This window comes from Loxodonta africana, chromosome 3 (genome assembly GCF_030014295.1).
Source record: "Loxodonta africana isolate mLoxAfr1 chromosome 3, mLoxAfr1.hap2, whole genome shotgun sequence".
Classification (NCBI taxonomy): Eukaryota; Metazoa; Chordata; class Mammalia; order Proboscidea; family Elephantidae; genus Loxodonta; species Loxodonta africana.
Genome location: NC_087344.1, coordinates 95,449,021 through 95,469,065, shown reverse-complemented (window position 1 = coordinate 95,469,065; position 20,045 = coordinate 95,449,021). Strand labels below are relative to the sequence as shown.

Here is a 20,045-nt window from a genome sequence, read left to right as displayed (position 1 = left end):
ACTCCCAATTGCTCTCGCCTAATGAGACAGCCCACTCCCTCCCTCCACTCTCTCTTTTTGTGTCCATTTCTCCAGCTTCTAACCCCCTCTACCCTCTCATCTCCCCTCCAGGGAGGAGATGCCAACAGTCTCAAGCATCCACCTGATCCAAGAAGCTCACTCCTCACCAGCATCCCTCTTCAACATATTGTCCAGTCCAATCCCTGCCTGAAGAGTTGGCTTTGGGCCAACAGAAGGTCTGGGGGTCATGACCACTGGGTCCTTCTAGTCCTCAGTCAGACCAATAAGTCTGGTCTTTTTATGAGAATTTGGGGTCTACATCCCACTGCTCTCCTGCTCCCTCAGGGGTTCTCTGTTGCATTCCCTGTCAGGGCAGTCATCCGTAATAGCCAGGCACCATCTAGCTCTTCTGGTGTCAGGCTGATGTAGTCTCTGGTTTATGTGGCCCTTTCTGTCTCTTGGGCTCATAATTACCTTCTGTCCTTGGTGTTCTTCATTCTCCTTTGATCCAGGTGGGTTGAGACCAATTGATGCATCTTAGAGGGCCACTTGCTAGCATTTAAGACCCCAGATGCCTCTCTCCAAGGTGGGATGCAGAATGCTTTCTTAATAGATTTTATTATGCCAATTGACTTAGATGTCCCCTGAAACCATGGTCATCAAACTCCCGCCCCTGCTATGCTGGCCTTTGAAGCATTCAGTTTATTCAGGAAACTTCTTTGCTTTTCATTTAGTCCAGTTGTGCTGACCTTGCCTGTATTGTATGTTGTCTTTCTCCTCACCTAAAGTAGTTCTTATGTACTATTTAATTAGTGAATACCCCTCTCCCACCCTCCCTCCCTCCCCCCTCTCATAACCATCAAAGAATATTTTCTTCTGTTTAAACTATTTCTCAAGTTCTTGTTATAGTGGTCTTACACAATATTTGTCCTTTTGCAACTGACTAATTTCACTCAGCATAATGCCTTCCAGGTTCCTCCATGTTATGAAATGTTTCACAGATTCATCACTGTCCTTTATTGATGCATAGTATTCCATCATGTGAATATACCATAATTTATTTATCCATTCATCCGTTGATGGGCACTTTGGTTGCTTCCATCTTTTTGCTATTGTAAACAGAGCTGCAATAAACATGGGTGTGCATATATCTGTTCATGTGAAGGCTCTTATTTCTCTAGGATATATTCCAAGGAGTGGGGTTGCTGGATCCTATGGTAGTTCTATTTCTAGCTTTTTAAGGAAGCGCCAAATCAATTTCCAAAGTGGTTGCACCATTGGACATTCCCACCAGCAGTGTAGAAGTGTTCCAATCTCTCCACAGCCTCTCCAACATTTATTGTTTTGTGTTTTTTGGATTAATGCCAGCCTTGTTGGAGTGAGATGGAATCTCATTGTAGTTTTGACTTGCAGTTCTCTAATGGCTAATGATTGTGAGCATTTCCTCATGTATCTGTTAGCTACTTGAATGTCTTCTTTAGTGAAGTGTCTGTTCATATCTTTTGCCTATTTTTTAATTGGGTTATTTGTCTTTTGGCGGTTGATTTTTTGCAGTATCGTGTAGATTTTAGAGATCAGGCGCTGATCGGAAATGTCATAGCTAAAAACTTTTTCCCAGTCTGTAGGTAGTCTTTTTAGTCTTTTGGTGAAGTCTTTGGATGAGCATACGTGTTTGATTTTTAGGAGCTCCCAGTTATCTAGTTGTTCTTCTGCATTGTTAGTAATGTTTTGTATACTGTTTATGCCATGTATTAGGGCTCCTAACATTGCCCCTATTTTTTCTTCCATGATCTTTATTGTTTTAGATTTTATTTTTAGGTCCTTGATCCATTTTGAGCTCTTTTTTGTGCAGGGAGTGAGGTATGGGTCTTGTTTTGTTTTTTCTGGAGCTGGATATCCAGTTATGCCAGCACCATTTGTTAAAAAGACTGTCTTTTCCCCATTTAACTGTTTTGGGGCTTTTGTCAAATATCAACTGCTCATACATGGATGGATTTATGTCTGGATTCTCAATTCTGTTCCATTGGTCTATGTATCTGTTGTTGTACCAGTACCAGGCTGTTTTGACTATTATGGCAGTATAATAGATTCTAAAATCAGGTAGAGTAAGGCCTCCCACTTTGTTATTCTTTTTCAGTAATGCTTTACTTATCTGGGGCCTCTTTCCCTTCCATATGAAGTTAGTGATTTGTTTCTCCATATCATTAAAGAATGTCATTGGAATTTGGATCAGAATTGCATTAAATGTGTAGATCGCTTTTGGTAGAATAGTCTTCCTATCCATGAGCAAGGTATGTTTTTCCACTTATGTAGGTCTCTTTTGGTTTCTTGCAGAAGTGTACTGTATTTTTCTTTGTATAAGTCTTTTACATCTCTGGTAAGATTTATTCCTAAGTATTTTATCTTGCTGGGGGCTACTTAAGTGGTATTGATTTGGTGATTTCCTCTTCGGTGTAGAGGAATCCAACTGATTTTTGTATGTTTATCTTGTGTCCCGATACTCTGCTGAACTCTTCTATCAGTTTCAGTAGTTCTCTGGAGGATTCTTTAGGGTTTTCTGTGTATAAGATCATGTCGTCTGCAAACAGAGATAATTTTACTTCTTCCTTGCCAATCTGTATGTCTTTTATTTCTTTGTCTGGTTAATTGCTCTGACTAGGACTTCCAGCACAATGTTGAATAAGAGCAGTGATAAAGGGGATCCTTGTCTGTTCCTGATCTCAAGGGGAATGCTTTCAGGCTCTCTCCATTTAGGATGATGCTAGCTGTTGGCTTTGTATAAATGCCCTTTATTATGTTGAGGAATTTCCCCTCTATTCCTATTTTGCTGAGAGTTTTTATCATGAATGAGTGTTGAACTTTGTCAAATGCCTTTTCTGCATAAATTGATAAAATTATGTGATTCTTGTCTTTTGTTTTTATGCATTTATTTTCATTTCTCATTATTAAAGCTGCTTCAGTAGGACTTACATTCCCTTTTCAACTTCAGAAAAGTCTTGGTTATTATCATCTGAATATCATGTCTTTTTCCGCATTCTCTTTTTTTTCTTTTAGAACCCCTAGTAAGTGTATTTTGATCTTCCAATTCCATCCTCCATATCTCTTAGGGTCTCTTTTAATATTTTTCATCTCTTAATACCTCTATAAGACACCCTGATGGCTCAACAGTTAAGTGCTCAACTGCTAACCCAAAGGTTGATAGTTCAAATCTACCCGAGGGCTCTGTGAAAGAACGACCTGGTGACCTGCTCCTGTAAAGATTACAGCCTAGAAAACCCCATAGAAAAGTTCTACACTGTCACATGGGGTTGCTATGACTCAAAATTGATTTGAAAGCACCTAACAACAACAAATCTCTATGTTACTTTCTGGGTAATTTTCTCAGATTTTACTAATCGAACTTTCTCTTCTGCTGTGTCTAGTCTATTTTCAACCTCTATGTGAAATTTTTTTCCAGAACTATATATTTTTTAAATTTCTGTAACTCCTTTTTTTGGCTCATTTTTTTCACTGCCTTGTTTTTGCCTAATGACTTTTATTCCTTTTATTTCCTTCAATACTTAAGACATATTTATTTTAAGTCAATTCCGTATTATTCTATTATTTAATTATCTCACAGTGGCACATCTCATTGTGTGGTTTGCAGCTTTTAACTGCAAGCTTATTTTGGTGGAGATTTTCTTTGGAAACCATAGGTGCCATGGTTTGTGGGAGCGTCTTTACAGAGTGATTTCAGATTTGCCTTTACTAGGTGATTTGGTTTCAAGTCTCAGTTTTGGCTTTGTTTCTCTGAAATACACAGATTGTATGAGTGTAGCCCTCACACCTGTACTTTGTTGTTGGGTTTCTGGGTTTCTGATTTCTCATGGGTGCTTCTTTTACCTCCTATGGCCATAGTCAGATAGCCAACTTCCCTGCTCCAGTTCTGGGAGAGTGGACAGATATTTTTTAGAACATGTTTCACAGCGGGGGCAGTATGTTGTGACTCTGGGCTTTATGCTGATAGCTCAATTACAGCTTCCAAATCATATGAGGCCTATAACTCAGACTTACCTCCTAACTCAGACATTAAATCCCCAGCCTCCAGTCATTAAGATCTTCCTTTATCTGGTCTCAAATTCCCTTAGAGTGCCATGGCTTCAGTTCTCACTTACAACTTGGTCAGTTTCCTCTCTGTGTCTGGAACATGGAGATTTCACTTTATTTCTAGGTGAGCTGTATATTCTTTGTACAATTCTTTGTATTATTATGCTTTATCCAGAATTCCTATGTGTGTAGAGTAGGGGTGGCATACTTTCTATATCTGCCTAATTCAGCATATTTACCAGACATACTTATATTACTTTCCTAATGGGGAAAAAATACAAAAAGTCTTTAAATGTGTTTAAAGAAATGTTTCTTGCACGTAACCTTTTTTTTTTCTCCATGCTCTCAGTGCTGAATTTGAAGAGCCACATAATTATGAGGCAACGATTTCATATCTGAGACTCTCTGGCAACTCCATTAACCTGTGCACCGCAAAAGAAATTGCTGATTGTAAGTCTGCTAAGCCAATTAATATCGTGACCCTGTGTGGAATGAAAGTGTGTCAAAGCGGGATTTTTTTTTTCCTCTAGCTAAGTTTAAAAATGTACAGCCACACTGCTCTACCATCTCATTTTTTTCCCCCTTGTCTGGCCTCTTAAAAAAAAAAAAAAATCTAGTTGGGCATCAAAGCTATCTCACAATTCCTGTTGCAGCCTTCTTCTTTCAACCTCTTTTCTGTCTCTGAACAATCTACTTAGATGCTTTGACTTTGGTAGATATGTGGGAGGGAAAATCAAGATGTGGCGATTCATTTTTCTTCCTTCTTCTCCTTTACGAGCTTCATCTCTCTTCTTGTGGTGTCTCTCTTGAAGTACCCTGGTTACTCAATGTGTGGAGAGGGAGATAACAGTCCATGAGAATTAGGCCCCTGTGTTTGGTCTAAAAAAGAGAAGAGGGTTTATTTAATGGATCTAACCGCTGGTTCAGAGCTAAGTCTTCCTGCCTCTGGTATTTCCAACACAGCTCAGGCCTTTTTGTGCAGAAAGAGTCCCTTTCAGAAAAGAAGGTGAAGAAACAGGAACTCAAAGCATTTCTACAAATTTCTATGTCTTCGTTTTGCCTATGAGCCAGATAACCCTCCTCAAAGGGCATATGCATTAGTGCTGGGATAAATACTAATATTCATTGAGACTGTCCTATGTGTCATGGTTCTGTGTTAGGTTTCCTGGATATATTCTGCTGATACAGTAGTTTTATTAATGCATTTTTTAGAGACAGGAAACTAAAGATCAGAGAGATGGAGTTATATAAGGTCATACAAAAAGCCCAAATAAAAACATACTCTTTCTAGCTAAAGGACCTGGAAAGAGCAGCCTTTCAAGACAAAAAAGTTTAAGAAAATAACATTTCTACTTCAGCAAAACACCAGGAAAAAAAGAAAAAAAAAAAACCTGTGGCCCCATCCCCATCAACACCAGCAAACGCTGAGTAGAGGTCTTAGTCTTCCAGCCCAATTTTGCTGTAATGATGCATTCCAGCCCCTTGCTGGAATGGTGTTAGGGAAGGCCATGTAGGGAACTGGGACTTTCATCCCCTTCAAGCAGTAATGAGGCCCCACCCATAGTACAAATGAAGACTATGTGGGGAACTTGGACTTCCACCACCACCCCAGCAGTAATGAGGTGCCTTTCTCCTCCTTGCTGGGGTAGTGTCAAAGGAGACCTAATGGAGAGGCAATAGTTTCACCACTGTCTGGTGGTAATGAGGTCCCCTCCTATTTGTGGTATCTGTAGTACACACGTAGGGAGCAGTAACAAGGCACTCCTAGTCCTCCCAGCCAGGGTGGGATCAGTGGAAGCCTAGTGGGGAGTCAGAACTCATACCCTTACCAGCAGCAACAAGGAGCCCCTCTTTCCTTCAGGTGTCAATGGAGGCCAAGTGGGAAACCTGGACTTCTATATCCACCTCACAGTAAAAAGTTGATGCTCTCCTTTCCCTCTCTGGTTGGTATCAGAAAAAAACAGTTAAACCAGTAGAGTTAAATAATATCTAGGGCCTTATAACATAATACCCAAAAGCTCCAGGTTTCAATTTAAAATCACTCATCAGACCAGAAATCAGAAAAAACTCAACTTGAATGAAAAAAGATAATCACTAGACACCAACCCTGAGATGACTGGGGTATTAGAGTTTTCTTACAAAAATTTTAAACTGGATATTATAAAAATACTTCAGTGAGAAATTATGAACATGTTTGAAAGAAATGGAAAAAAAAATAGAAAGTTTCACCAAAAAATAAATAAATAAATGGAAATTTTAGAACTGAAAAATACAATTAGCAGAAATAAAAAATTCAATTGATGGACTCAGTGAATAAAAGAGACAGATGAAAGAATCAGCACACTTGAAAATACCAAAAAAAAAAAAAAAAACCATTGTCTTTGAGTCGATTCCAACTCACACTATAAAAAATAGAAATTACCCAATCTGAATAACAGAGAGAAAATACAGTGAAAAAACTGGACAGCATTAAGGCCTGTGGAACTACAGCAACAGATCTAACATTTGTGTAATCGGAGTACTGGAAGGAAAGAAGAGGGTGAGACCAAAAAAGTTCTTGAAGAAATGACTGTAACCTTACCAAATTTGGTAATAGATATAAAACTACAGAGTCAAGAAGCCAAGCAAACTACTAACAAGATAAACCCAAAGAAATCCACATTAAGACATATAATCACGCTTCTGAAAAAATAAACACAGAGAAAAAATCTTGAAAACAGTGAGAGAGAATGCCTTACTTTTAAGAAGAAAAACAATTGAAATAATGATGAATTTCTCATAAGAAAACATAGAGGCCAGAGTAAGTGACACATTTTTCAAGTGCTGAGAAAAAAGAAATGTCAACCCAGAACCCTATTACCAAAGTATTCTTCAAGTAATAAAGAGGAAACAATGACATTCTCAGATGAAGAAAAACTAAAACTAAGAAAACTAATTTCAGCAGACCTAGTCTAAAAGAACAGCTGAAGGAACTTTTCTATACAGAAAAGAAATGATAAAAAGAAAAAACTCTGGAGCATCAAAATGAAAGGGAGAACGGAGGAAAGAATAAAAACATGGGCAAAAGTAATATATTTTTCTTCTGTTGCGTTTTCTAAATTACATTTGATGGTTGAAGCAAAAATTTATAACTCTGATACAGTTCTAAATGTATGAAAAGGAAATATTTAAGATAGTTATAAGGAGGAAGGGAGGAAGAGGAAAGGGACATAAAGGTAGTAAGGTGTCTGCACTTCACTTGAACAGATAAAATGTCCACACCAATAAACTATGATAAATTATATATAAACCCACCAAATATAATTTACAGTGTAATATCTAGAGCAACCACACAAAGTTATACAAGAAGATGCTATAAAAATACTATAGATAAATCAAAATGAATTCTAAAAAAAATTTTTTTAAATACACAGGAAGACAGGAAATGTAAAACAGAGAAACGAAAAACAGAGAGAACAAACAAAAAAATATAAGAAGATATGGCAGTCCTTACTGTGTATGTACTGAACAGCAGAGCTGCAAAATTTTTGAACCCAAAACTGAAATGTGATATAGATAATTCTAGTCTATTAGACTAGAATTCAGTACCCATCTGTCAACAATTGATAGAACAATGTGACAGAAAATCAGCAAGGATACAGAAGAACTCAACAACACCATCAACCAGCAGGAACTAATCAACATTTGTAGAACACTTCACACAAGAGCAGACTACACATTCTTGTCAAATGCCCTTATAGCATGTACTAGGATAGACCATATCCTGGGCCATAAAACAAACCTCAAAAAATTTAAAAGAATTGAAGTCATACAGAATATGTTCTCTGACCACAATGGAATCAAGCTAGATATGAATAAGAGAAAGACAACAGGAAAATCTCCAAACACTTAGAAACTAAACAGAACACCTCTAAATAGTTGGTAGATCAAACAGAGAAGGTTTCAAGAAAAATTTTAAACTATTGAACTGAATAAAAATGAAAATACAACATATCAAAATTTGTGGGACACAGATTAAGAAGTGCTAAGAGAGAAATTTATCCTAAATGCTTACTTTAGAAAAGAGACAAAGTCTCAAATCAATAATCTATGATCCTACTCCAAAAACAGAAAAATCACAACAAAATAAACCCAAAGCAAGCATAAGGGAAGAAATAATAAAGATAAGAACAGAAATAAATGAAATTAAAAACAGAAAAACAGTAAAGAAAATCAGTGGGAAAAAAATCCTGGTTGTTTGAAAAGAACAATAAAATTGACAAACCTCTAGCAAGTCTGACAGAGAAAAAGAGAAAGAAGACACAAATTACTGATATCAAAAATGAAACAAGGCTATCACTTCAGGCTCTGCAGACATCAAAAAAATAGTAAGAGAATACGATGAACAACTGTACACGTGTAAATTTGACAACTTCTGTAAAAATGGAGGACTTCTTCAAAAAGCACAAACTACCACAACTCACCCAAAGTAGATCATTTGAATAGCACTCTATTAAGGAAATTGAATCCATAATTTTAAAACTCCCAAAAAAGGAATCTCCAAGCCCAAATGGTTTCATTGGAGAAATTCTACAAAATGTTTATAGAAGAATTAACGTGAATTCCACACAATCTAATCCAGAAAAAATGGAAGAGGAGTAAACAATTCTTAATTCATTTTATGAAGTTAGTATTACCCTGACAAAGATAGCACAAAAAAGAGAAAACTACATATCAATATCCCTCATATAGACATAAAAATTCTTTTAAAAATTAAGCAAATAGAATTCAGCAGGACATAAAAGGAATTATACACCATGACCAAGTGCAGTTTCTTTCAGGGATGCAAAGCTGGCTTAATATTCAAAAATCAGTCGGTGAAATCCACCATACTGACAGGCTAAAGAAGAAAAATCACATGATCACATCAATCTATGCAGAAAAAGCATTTGACAGACTTCAGCATCCATTCATGATACAAATTCTTAGGAAAAAAAAAAAGAAATACAGGGGACTTCATCAACCTGCTAAAGAGCATTTTCAAAAAACCTACAGCTAACATGACACGTAACAGTGAAACACTGAATGCTTTCCCCTTAAGATCAGGGACAAGGCAAGGATATCCACTCTCACTACTCTTAATCAGCATAGTACTGAAAATTTTAGCCACTGAAATAAGACAAGAAAAGGAAACAAAATGCATACAGATCAGAAAGGAAGAAATAAAACTATTTCCAGATGACACAATTATCTATGTAGAAAATCCCAAGGAATTTACACACACACATACACACACACACACACACACAAAACTCCCAGAACTAACAAGTGCATTCCGCAAGGTCACAACATACAAGATAAACAAACAAAAATCAATTGCATTTCTATATACTAGCAATGAACATGTGGACATAAAAATTTTAAAACATACCATTAACATTTGCTCAAAAAAAAAAAGGATACTTAGGCTGAAATCTAATAAAACATGTATAGAAATTACATGCTGAAAACTAGAAAATGTTGATGAAATAAAGAAAATCTAAATAAATGGAGAGAAATACCAAGTTCATGGGCTGGAAAACTAAATATAGTGAAAACATCAATTTTCCCCAAAATGATAGATAAGTTTAACATAATTCCTATTGAATTTGCAGCAAGATCTTTTGTAGATATAGACAAGATTATTCTAAAATACACACAGAAAAGCAAAGGACTAGGATAGCTAAAAACTATTTTGAAAGAAAATAATAAATTGGGAGGTATTGGTCTACCTAATTTCAAGACTTATTAATCAAGGCTGTGCGGCTTTGGCAGAAAGACACATAGAGCAATAAACAGAATAGAGAACTCAGAAATAGACCCACAAAATATGTCCAACTGTTTTTTTTTTTTTTTTTTACAAAGGTAAAAAAACAATTCAATAGAGGAACGATAACCTTTTGAACAAATAAATGGTCCTGGATCAATTGGACATCTATAGACAAAAATAAATAAACCTTAACCTAAATCTCAAAGGTCAGCAGTTTAAACCCTCCAGCCGCTCTGCGCTCTGTGGGAGAAAGATGTGGCAGTCTACTTCCGTAAAGATTACAGCCTTGGAAACCCTATGGGGCAGTTCTACTCTGTCCTGTAGGGTCTCCATTAGTTGGAATCACCTTGATGGCAACAGGAAGTCTCACACCTTATATAAAAATTAACTCAAAATAGATACAGACTTAAATATAAACCATGAAACTATAGAAGTTTTAGAAAAAAACATAGGTGAAAATATTTGGGATCTAAGGCTAGAAAAAGACACAAAACGCACAGTCCATAAAAGGAAAAGTGGATAAATTGGACTTCATCAATATAAAAAACTTTCGTTCTGTAAAAAACTCCATTGGAAGAATGAAAAGACAAGCTACAGACTGAGAGAAAATATTTGAAAACCTCATATCTAACAAAGGACTAGTTTCTAGAATATGTAAAGAAATCTCAAAACTAAACAATAAAAAAATTTTCTTTAAATGAGCACCATGCATGAACAACATTTCACTAAAGAGGATATACAGAGGACAGATAAGTACATGAAAACATATCATCATTAGCCATTAAGGAAATGCAACTTAAAACTACAATGAGATATCACTTATCAGAATGACTAAAAAAAAAAAAAAAAGCAACACCACCAAATGCTGGTGATGATGTAAAGAAACTGGATCACTCATATATTGCCTTTAGGAATGTAAAAATGGCACAGCCACTCTGGAAATAGTTTGGCAGTTTCTTTAAAAATTAAACATGAAACTACCGTATGACTCAGCAATTGCATTCCTGGGCATTTATGCCAGAGAAATGAATACTTATGTTCACACAAAAACCTGTACACAAGTGTTCATAGCAGCCTTATTTGTAATAGCCCCAAACTGGAAACAACCCAGATGTCCTTCAAACTGTGGTACATCCATACCTTGGAATACTACTCAGCTATAAAAGGAACAGAATACTGCTACACACAAAATTTGGATGAATCTCCAGGGAATTATGCTGCATGAAAAAAAGCCAGCCAGTCCAAAAAGATTACATGCTGTATAATTCCATTATACAGCATTCTTAAAAGGACAATATTATAGAAATAGAGAAAAGATTAATGGTTATAAGGAGTTAAGGTGAGTGGGAAGGGAGTACAGGAGGGAAGTGGGTGTGGCTATAAGAGGGCAGCATGAGGAGGCGGAGCCAAGATGGCAGAATAGACAAACGCTTCTGTTGAGCCCTCTTTACAACAAATACCCGAAAATGAATATATTTGTGACAAGCTGGGAGCCCTGAGCATCAAAGGCAAGGTTAGACAATGAACTGAGGGGCAGGGGAAGGAAGAGACTGTTCAGAAGCAGAGAGGAGTTACCGGACCTGAATCGTGGGGAGCCCTCAGGCACCATTCCTGGAGCAGCGGCGGCGGCGGGCTGGTACTAGCATTCTGCCGCAGTTTCCTCAGGAGAAGCAGCCAGCCACACAGCCCACTCACACCTCCGGAACCTGAGGAGAAGGGCACTCTCGGCAAAAGCTAAGTACTTGCGTATATTTTACCGCACCCTCCCACTCGCAGGCCGGCTTCAGCGGCTGAATCCCCAGGCCTGAGACAGACCCTGGTGAGCACCTAGAGCCGTCCTCCCCGCCTTGGGGAAGGAAAAAATTTGCAACTAGGGGGAAAACATAATTTGCTAGCTCCATTAACCGGGGGAGCTCAGGACAGAAGCGGCTCCTGTCCAGGCATAAACTGTCCATGGACCTTGAACACCTTTCCCTTCTGCATGGACTTGTGTGGACCTATTTTGGGAGAATAGGCCCTTGTTGGCAAACTCCAACCATTTCAGCTGTGCGGACACAGCAAAAGCGGTGCTCAGAGGCCAATTTATATCAATAAATGCACACATCCAAAAAGAAGAAAGGGCCAAAATCAAAGAACTATCCCTACAACTTAAACAAATAGAAAGAGAGCAACAAAAGAAACCCACAGGCAGCAGAAGAAAACAAATAATAAAAATTAGAGCTGAACTAAATGAAATAGAAAACAGAAAAACAATTGAAAGAATTAACAAGACCAAAGCCTGGATTTTTAAAAAACTCAACAAAATTGATAAACCATTGGCCAAAATGACAAAAGAAAAACAGGAGCGGAAGCAAATAACCTGAATAAGAAATGAGTTGGGTGATATTACAACAGACCCAACTGAAATTAAAAGAATCATATCAGATTACTATGAAAAACTATACTTAAACAAATTTGAAAACCTAGAAGAAATAGATGAATTCCTAGAAAAACACTACCTACCTAAACTAACACAAACAGAGGTAGAACAACTAAATAGACCCATAACGAGATTTAAAAGGTAATCAAAAAACTCCCAACAAAAAAAAATACTGGTCCAGACGGCTTCACTGCACAATTCTACCAAACTTTCAGAGAAGACTTAACACCACTACTACTAAAGGTATTTCAGAGCATAGAAAAGGATGGACTACTACCAAACTCATTCTATGAAGCCACCATATCCCTGATACCAAAACCAGGTAAAGACACCACAAGAAAAGAAAATGACACACCTATATCCCTCATGAATGTAGATGCAAAAATCTTCAACAAAATTCTAGCCAATAGAATTCAACAACATATCAAAAAAATATTTGACCATGACCAAGTGGGATTCATACCAGGTATGCAGGGATGGTTCAACATTAGAAAAACAATTCATGTAATCTACCACATAAATAAAACAAAACACAAGAATCACAGGATTTTATCCACTGATGCAGAAAAGGCATTTGACAAAGTTCAACACTCATTCATGATAAAAACTCTCAGCAAAATAGGAATAGAAGGAAAATCTCTCAACATAATAAAGGGCATTTATACAAAGTCAACAGCCAACATCACCCTAAATGGAGAGAGCCTGAAAACATTCCCATTGAGATTGGGAGCCAGACAAGGATGCCCTTTATCACCACTCTTATTCAACATTGTGCTGGAAGTGCTAGCCAGAGCAATTAGGCTAGATAAAGAAATAAAGGGCCTCCGGATTGGCAAGGAAGAAGTCAAAGTATCTCTATTTGCAAATGACATGATCTTATACACAGAAAACCCTAAGGAATCCTCCAGAAAACTACTGAAACTAATAGAAGAGTTCAGCAGAGTATTGGGACACAAGATAAACATATAAAAATCAGTTGGATTCCTCTACACCAACAAAAAGAACATCGAAGAGGAAATCACCAAATCAATGCCATTTACAGTAGCCCCCAAGAAGATAAAATACTTAGGAATAAATCTTACCAGAGATGTAAAAGACTTATACAAAGAAAACTACAGTACACTTCTGCAAGAAACCAAAAGAGACTTACATAAGTGGAAGAACATACCTTGCTCATGGATAGGAAGACTTAACATTATAAAAATGTCTATTCTACCCAAAGCGATCTATACATTTAATACAATTCCAATCCAAATCCCAAGGACATTCTTTAATGAGATGGAGAAACAAATCACCAATTTCATATGGAAAGGAAAGAGGCCCCAGATAAATAAGGCATTACTGAAAAAGAAGAACAAAGTGGGAGGCCTTACTTTACCTGATTTTAGAATCTATTATACCTCCACAGTAGTCAAAACGGTGTGGTACTGGTACAACAACAGATACACGGACCAATGGAACAGAGCTGAGAATCCAGACATAAATCCATCCACAGATGAGCAGTTGATATTTGACAAAGGCCCCAAAACAGTTAAATGGAGGAAAAGACAGTCTTTTTAACAAATGGTGCTGGCGTAACTGGATATCCAGCTGCAAAAAAATGAAACAAGACCCATACCTCACTCCATGCACAAAAACTAACTCAAAATGGATCAAAGACCTAAATATAAAATCTAAAACGATAAAGATCATGGAAGAAAAAATAGGGACAATGTTAAGAGCCCTAATGCATGGCATAAACAATATAGAAAACATTATAAAGAACATAGAAGAAAAACTAGATAACTGGGAGCTCCTAAAAATCAAACACTTATGCTCATCCAAAGACTTCACCAAAAGAGTAAAAAGACTACCTACAGACTGGGAAGAAGTTTTTAGCTATAACATTTCTAATCAGCGCCTGGTCTCTAAAATCTACATGATATTGCAAAAACTCAACTATGAAAAGACAAATAACCCAATTAAAAAATGGGCAAAATATATGAATAGACACTTCACTAAAGAAGACATTCAGGTAGCTAACAGATATATGAGGAAATATTCACGATCATTAGCCATTAGAGAAATGTAGATCAAAACTACAATGAGATTTCATCTCACTCCAACAAGGCTGGGATTAATCCAAAAAACACAAAATAATAAATGTTGGAGAGGCTGTGGAGAGACTGGAACACTTCTACACTGCTGGTGGGAATGTCAAATGGTGCAACCACTTTGGAAATCGATTTGGTGCTTCCTTAAAAAGCTAGAAATAGAACTACCATAGGATCCAGCAATCCCACTCCTTGGAATATATCCTAGAGAAATAAGAGCCTTAACACAGATATATGCACACCCATGTTTATTGCGGCACTGTTTACAATAGCAAAAAGATGGAAGCAACCAAGGTGCCCATCAACGGATGAATGGATAAATAAATTATGGTATATTCACACAATGGAATACTACGCATCGATAAAGAACAGTGAGGAATCTGTGAAACATTTCATAACATGGAGGAACCAGAAAGGCATTATGCTGAGTGAAATTAGTCAGTTGCAAAAGGACAAATATTGTGTAAGACCACTATTATAAGAACTTGAGAAATAGTTTAAACTGAGAAGAAAACATTCTTTTGTGGTTACGAGATGGGGGAGGGAGGGAGGATAGGAGAGGGGCATTCACTAATTAGATAGTAGATAGGAACTACTTTAGGTGAAGGGAAAGACAGCACACAATACAGGGGAGGTCAGCACAATTGGACTAAACCAAAAGCAAAGAAGTTTCCTTAATAAACTGAATGCTTCGAAGGCCAGAGTAGCAGGGGCAGGGGTCTGGGGACCATGGTTTCAGGGGACATCTAAGTCAATTGGCATAATAAAATCTATTAAGGAAACATTCTGCATCCCACTTTGAAGAGTGGCGTCTGGGGTCTTAAATGCTAGCAAGCAGCCATCTAAGATGCATCAATTGGTCTCAACCCACCTGGATCAAAGGAGAATGAAGAACACCAAGGACACAAGGTGATTATGAGCCCAAGAGACAGAAAGGGCCACATGAACCAGCGACTACATCATCCTGAGACCAGAAGAACTAGATGGTGCCAGGCTATAACGGATGACTGCCCTGACAGGGAACACAACAGAGAATGCCTGAGGGAGCAGGAGAGCAGTGGGATGCAGACCCCAAATTCTCATAAGACCAGACTTAATGGTCTGACTGAGACTGGAAGGATCCTGGTGGTCATGGCCCCCAGACCTTCTGTTGCCCCAGGACAGGAAGCATTCCCAAAGCCAAGTCTTCAGACATGGATTGGACTGGACAATGGGTTGGAGAGGGATGCTGGTGAGGAGTGAGCTTCTTGGATCGGGTGGACACTTGAGACTATGTTGGCATCTCCTACCTGGAGGGGAGATGAGAGAGTGGAGGTGGTTAGAAGCTGGTGAAAAGGACACAAAAAGAGAGAGTGGAGGTAGAGAGCAGGCTCTCTCATTAGGGGGAGGGTAATTGGGAGTGTGTAGCAAGGTGTATGTGGGTTTTTGTGTGAGAGACTGACTTGATTTGTAAACTTTCACTTAAAGCACAATAAAAATTATTTTTTTTTTAAAAGAGGGCAGCATGAGGGATCTTTAGGGTGATGGGAATGTACTGTATCTTGACTGTATGAATGTCAATGTCCTGGTTGTGATATTGACCTATAGTTTTGCAAGATGTTACCATTGGGGGAAACTGGGTAAAGGATGGAAGCCCCGGTGACATAGTGGTTAAGAGCTATGGCTGCTAACCAAAAGGTCAGCAGTTCGAATCCACCAGGTGCTCCTCAGAAATCATATATTGCAGTTCTACTCTGTCCTACAGGATCACTATGAGTCAGAATTGACTGCATGGCAATGGGTTTTTTTTTTTTTTTTTTTGGTTTGGTAAAGGGTACACAGGATTTCCCTCTATTATTTCTTACCACTTCATATGAATATGCAATTATCTTAAAGTAAAAAGTTTAATTTAATTAAAGAATTATTGGGGGAAAAAAGTGAAGTCAAAAATTTATCACTCCCTTCCTCTGCCTACCAAGGGTGAGGGATTTAAGTGATAGCGTTCTAAGAGGGCAGGAAGAGGAAAGAAGGAAATGAATGAAAGCAAGAAGGAAGTGGCTGGCCTTTGCTCTCACCAGAGGATAATTTTGTCTTTCTTGTGCAATGCCAAGGAAACAGGGGAGCCCAGCCCCTCAGGGGTGCGTAGCTCAGCATGGGTGCTTTTCTAAGGCTCTGCCCTTGTATATAGCACTTAGTGGAGAGTGAGCAGGATTCAGACTGTTCTGGAGTTTCTGCAGATATTACTACCTCTGAGATTGTCTAGACCAGTGGTTTTCTGGTAGTTCATCCTGAACCCTAGGGCTTTCCTGAGTGGTCTTGAAAACCCTCAGGACTAACTCCAACCCAAGAAATTCTGCCTCAGCTCCTGGGTAATATTTTCTTTAAGTGAATGATTCTATGGCTGAGAGAAAATTTGAAGACTATTTGCTAGCTAAGTAACCTTGGGCAAGTTACTTCACTTCTCTGAGTGTCTGTTTCCTCATCGGTAAAACTGGAATATTAGTAGTGATCATCACGGGAATTAAATAAAATAATGCGCTTAAGCACTTAATATAGTGCCTGCTATCTCTAAGTAAGTGCAAAACAAAGTGTTATTTGCTTTTTATTATTGCTTTTATGATACTAGTAGTAGTCATTTCACCTTCTGGTGTAACGGAGCTACAGAGGCTAAAAAAGGTGAAAGAACTTTTCCAAGGGAGTTAGTTCATCAATAAACAGCTAAGGGCCTCAAGACATGATTTCGCTATGATCTAGCAGCTAGACCGTTGATGAGGGCCATCAACTGATATTTGTCCTTTTTCTCCCAGTTGGAATAAAGCTAGTAAGTGGAGAAAGAGTGATATAACTCTGGGTGGAAAGTGAGGAGAAGCCTGAAATGCAGACACCCATGCCCTTCTGTTCTAACTCCCAGTCCCTTCCTGATCTCCTGGGATGCAGTCGGTCTGCCTTTGTACTTTATATTCCTACCTTGGGAGCAAGTTTTGATGGCAAAGCCTACCGTTGGAGAACCTCCACTTTGTTAAAAGGCAGTATTGAAATTATGAATACTTTATTAACCGAGGGTTTATTATGTTTGTTTACTAGTCTTGGCAAGTATGAACTCCCTAAGCCTCAGTTTCCTCATATCTAAGACAAAATAATAATATTATCCACTTTTCAGGTAGTTAGAACAAGCAAATGAGAATATGATTTTAGTTCTTAAAAAAACACAGAATGGTAAAATGAATTGGTGGAGGAAGTAGATTATCATTTTTAAAACTGGAAAACAAATCCATACTTGGATTCATATGGAACATACTATATCATAAGCAGTTTTTAAAGTATTAATAGGTAAGCAAAATTTTTAAGGGAAGTAATTGCAAAAGAAACTGCTTTGATTCAAAAAATCAGCAAAAATAAAAGTGGACGAATACCCAGGCACATATTATTCATTTTCCAGGTAGAAGTTAGCTCCACTGTGAAAATGTCAATTCTACCCAAAGCAATCTACAAATGCAATGCAATTTCAATTCAAATACCAACAAAAACAATAACAAAAAACCAACAGCATTCTTTAAGGGATGGAAAAACTAATCACTAACTTTATATGGATAGGGAAGAGGCCTCAGATAAGTAAAGCACTATTGAAGAAGAAGAATAAAGTAGGAGGACTTGCACTACCTGACCTCAGAACCTACTATACAGCTACAGTAGTCAAAACAGGCTGGTACTGGTTCAATGACAGATATATTGATCAATGGAACAGAATTGAGAATCCAGATGTAAATCCATGCACCTACGGTCACCTGATCTTCAACAAAGACCCAAAGCCCATCAATTGGGGGAAAAGACAGTCTTTTTAACAAATGGTGCTGGCAAAACTGGATGTCCATCTGCAAAAAAATGAAACAAGACCCATACGTCACACCATACACAAAAACTAATTCAAAATGGATCAGAGACCTAAATATAAAACCAAAGATTATAAAGACTACACAAGCAAAAACAGGGTCAATGCTAGAGGTCCTAATACATGGTATTAACAGGATACAAACCTTAATTAACAACACACAAACACCAGAAGATAAACTGGATAACTGGGAACTTCTAAAAATTAAACACTTATGCTCATCAAAAGACTTTACCAAAAGAGTAAAAAGAGAACCTACAGACTAGAAAAAAATTTGGCTATGACAAATCTGACAAAGGTCTAATCTCTAAAATCTACAGGAAAATCCAACACCTCTACAACAAAAAGCCAAATAATCCAATTAAAAAATGGGCAAAGGATACAAACAGACACTTCATCAGAGAAGACATTCAAGCAACTAACAGACACATAAGGAAATGCTAAAAGTCACTAGCCATTAAAAAAACCATTAGAGAAATGCAAATCAAAACTACAGTGAGATACCATCTCACCCCGACATTATTGGCATGAATCAAAAAAAAAAAAAAAAAAACCGGAAAATAACAAATGTTGGAGAGGCTGAGGGGAGATTGGAACTTTTATGCACTGCTGGTGGGAATGCAAAATGGTACAATCATTTTGGAAAATGGTATAGCACTTCCTTAAAAAGCTAGAAATAGAAATACCATATGATTCAGCAATCCCACTCCTAGGAATATATCCTAGAGAAATAAGAGTCATCACATGAATAGACATAGGCACACCCATGTTCTTTGCAGCATTGTTCACAATAGCAAAGAGATGGAAACTCAACAGATGAAGGGATAAACAAATTATGGTACATACACCCAATGGAAAACCACCTAACAATAAAGAACAATGATGAATCTGAGAAGCATCTCACAACATGGGTGAATCTGGAGGGCATTATGCTGAGTGAAATAAGTCAATCACAAAAGGACAAACATTGTATGAGACCACTAATATAAAAACTCATGAAAACATTTACACACAAAAGGAAACAATCTTTGATGGTTACGAGGAGGGGACAGGTGGGGAGGGAAAAACACTAAATAGGCAATAGATAAGTGGTAACTTTGATGAAGGATAAGACAGTACACAATATTAGGGAAGCCAGCACAGCTTGTCAAAGGCAAGGTCACGGAAGCTCCACAGACACAGCCAAACTCCCTGAGGGACCAAATTACTGAGCTGAGGGCTGTGGGGACCATGACCTTGGGGAACATCCAGCTCAATTGGCATAACATAGTTTATAAAGAAAATTTTCTACATCCTACTTTGGTAAGTAGCAACTGGGGTCTTAAAAGCTTGTAAGCAACCATCTAAGATACATCTAGTGGTCCGCCCTGTCTGGAGCAGGGGAGAATGAAGAAAACCAAAAAGAAAAAGGAAAGATTAGCCCAAAAGACTAATGGACCACAATGACCACAGCTTCTACCAGACTAAGTCCAGCATAACTAGATGGTGCCCAGCTACCACCACCGACTGCTCTGACAGAGATCACAACAGAGGGCCCCAGGCAGGGCTGGAGAAAAATGTAGAACAAAATTCTAACTCACACACACACAAAAAAAGATTTACTGGTCTGACAGAGACTAAAGAAATCCCGAGAGTATGGCCCCCGGACACTCTTTTAGCTCAGTAATGAAGTCACTCCTAAGATTTACCCTTCAGCCAAAGATTAAAAAACCTGTTTCCATCAAGTCGATTCCAACCTGTAGGACAGAGTGAACTGCCACATAGAGTTTTCAAGCAGTACCTGGTGGATTT

The 20,045-nt window shown here is 37.9% G+C and overlaps 1 protein-coding gene across 1 annotated transcript in view; it reads left to right on the top strand.

Annotated features, from left to right (window-relative positions):
• Nucleotides 1-20,045, top strand: part of FYB2 (FYN binding protein 2) — a 107,397-nt gene that overhangs the window by 30,251 nt on the left and 57,101 nt on the right. Inside the window, exon 6 of the mRNA XM_064279952.1 lies at nucleotides 4,436-4,583. Within this exon, the coding sequence (XP_064136022.1) occupies nucleotides 4,436-4,583 (148 nt within the window). The remainder of the gene's footprint in view (nucleotides 1-4,435; nucleotides 4,584-20,045) is intronic.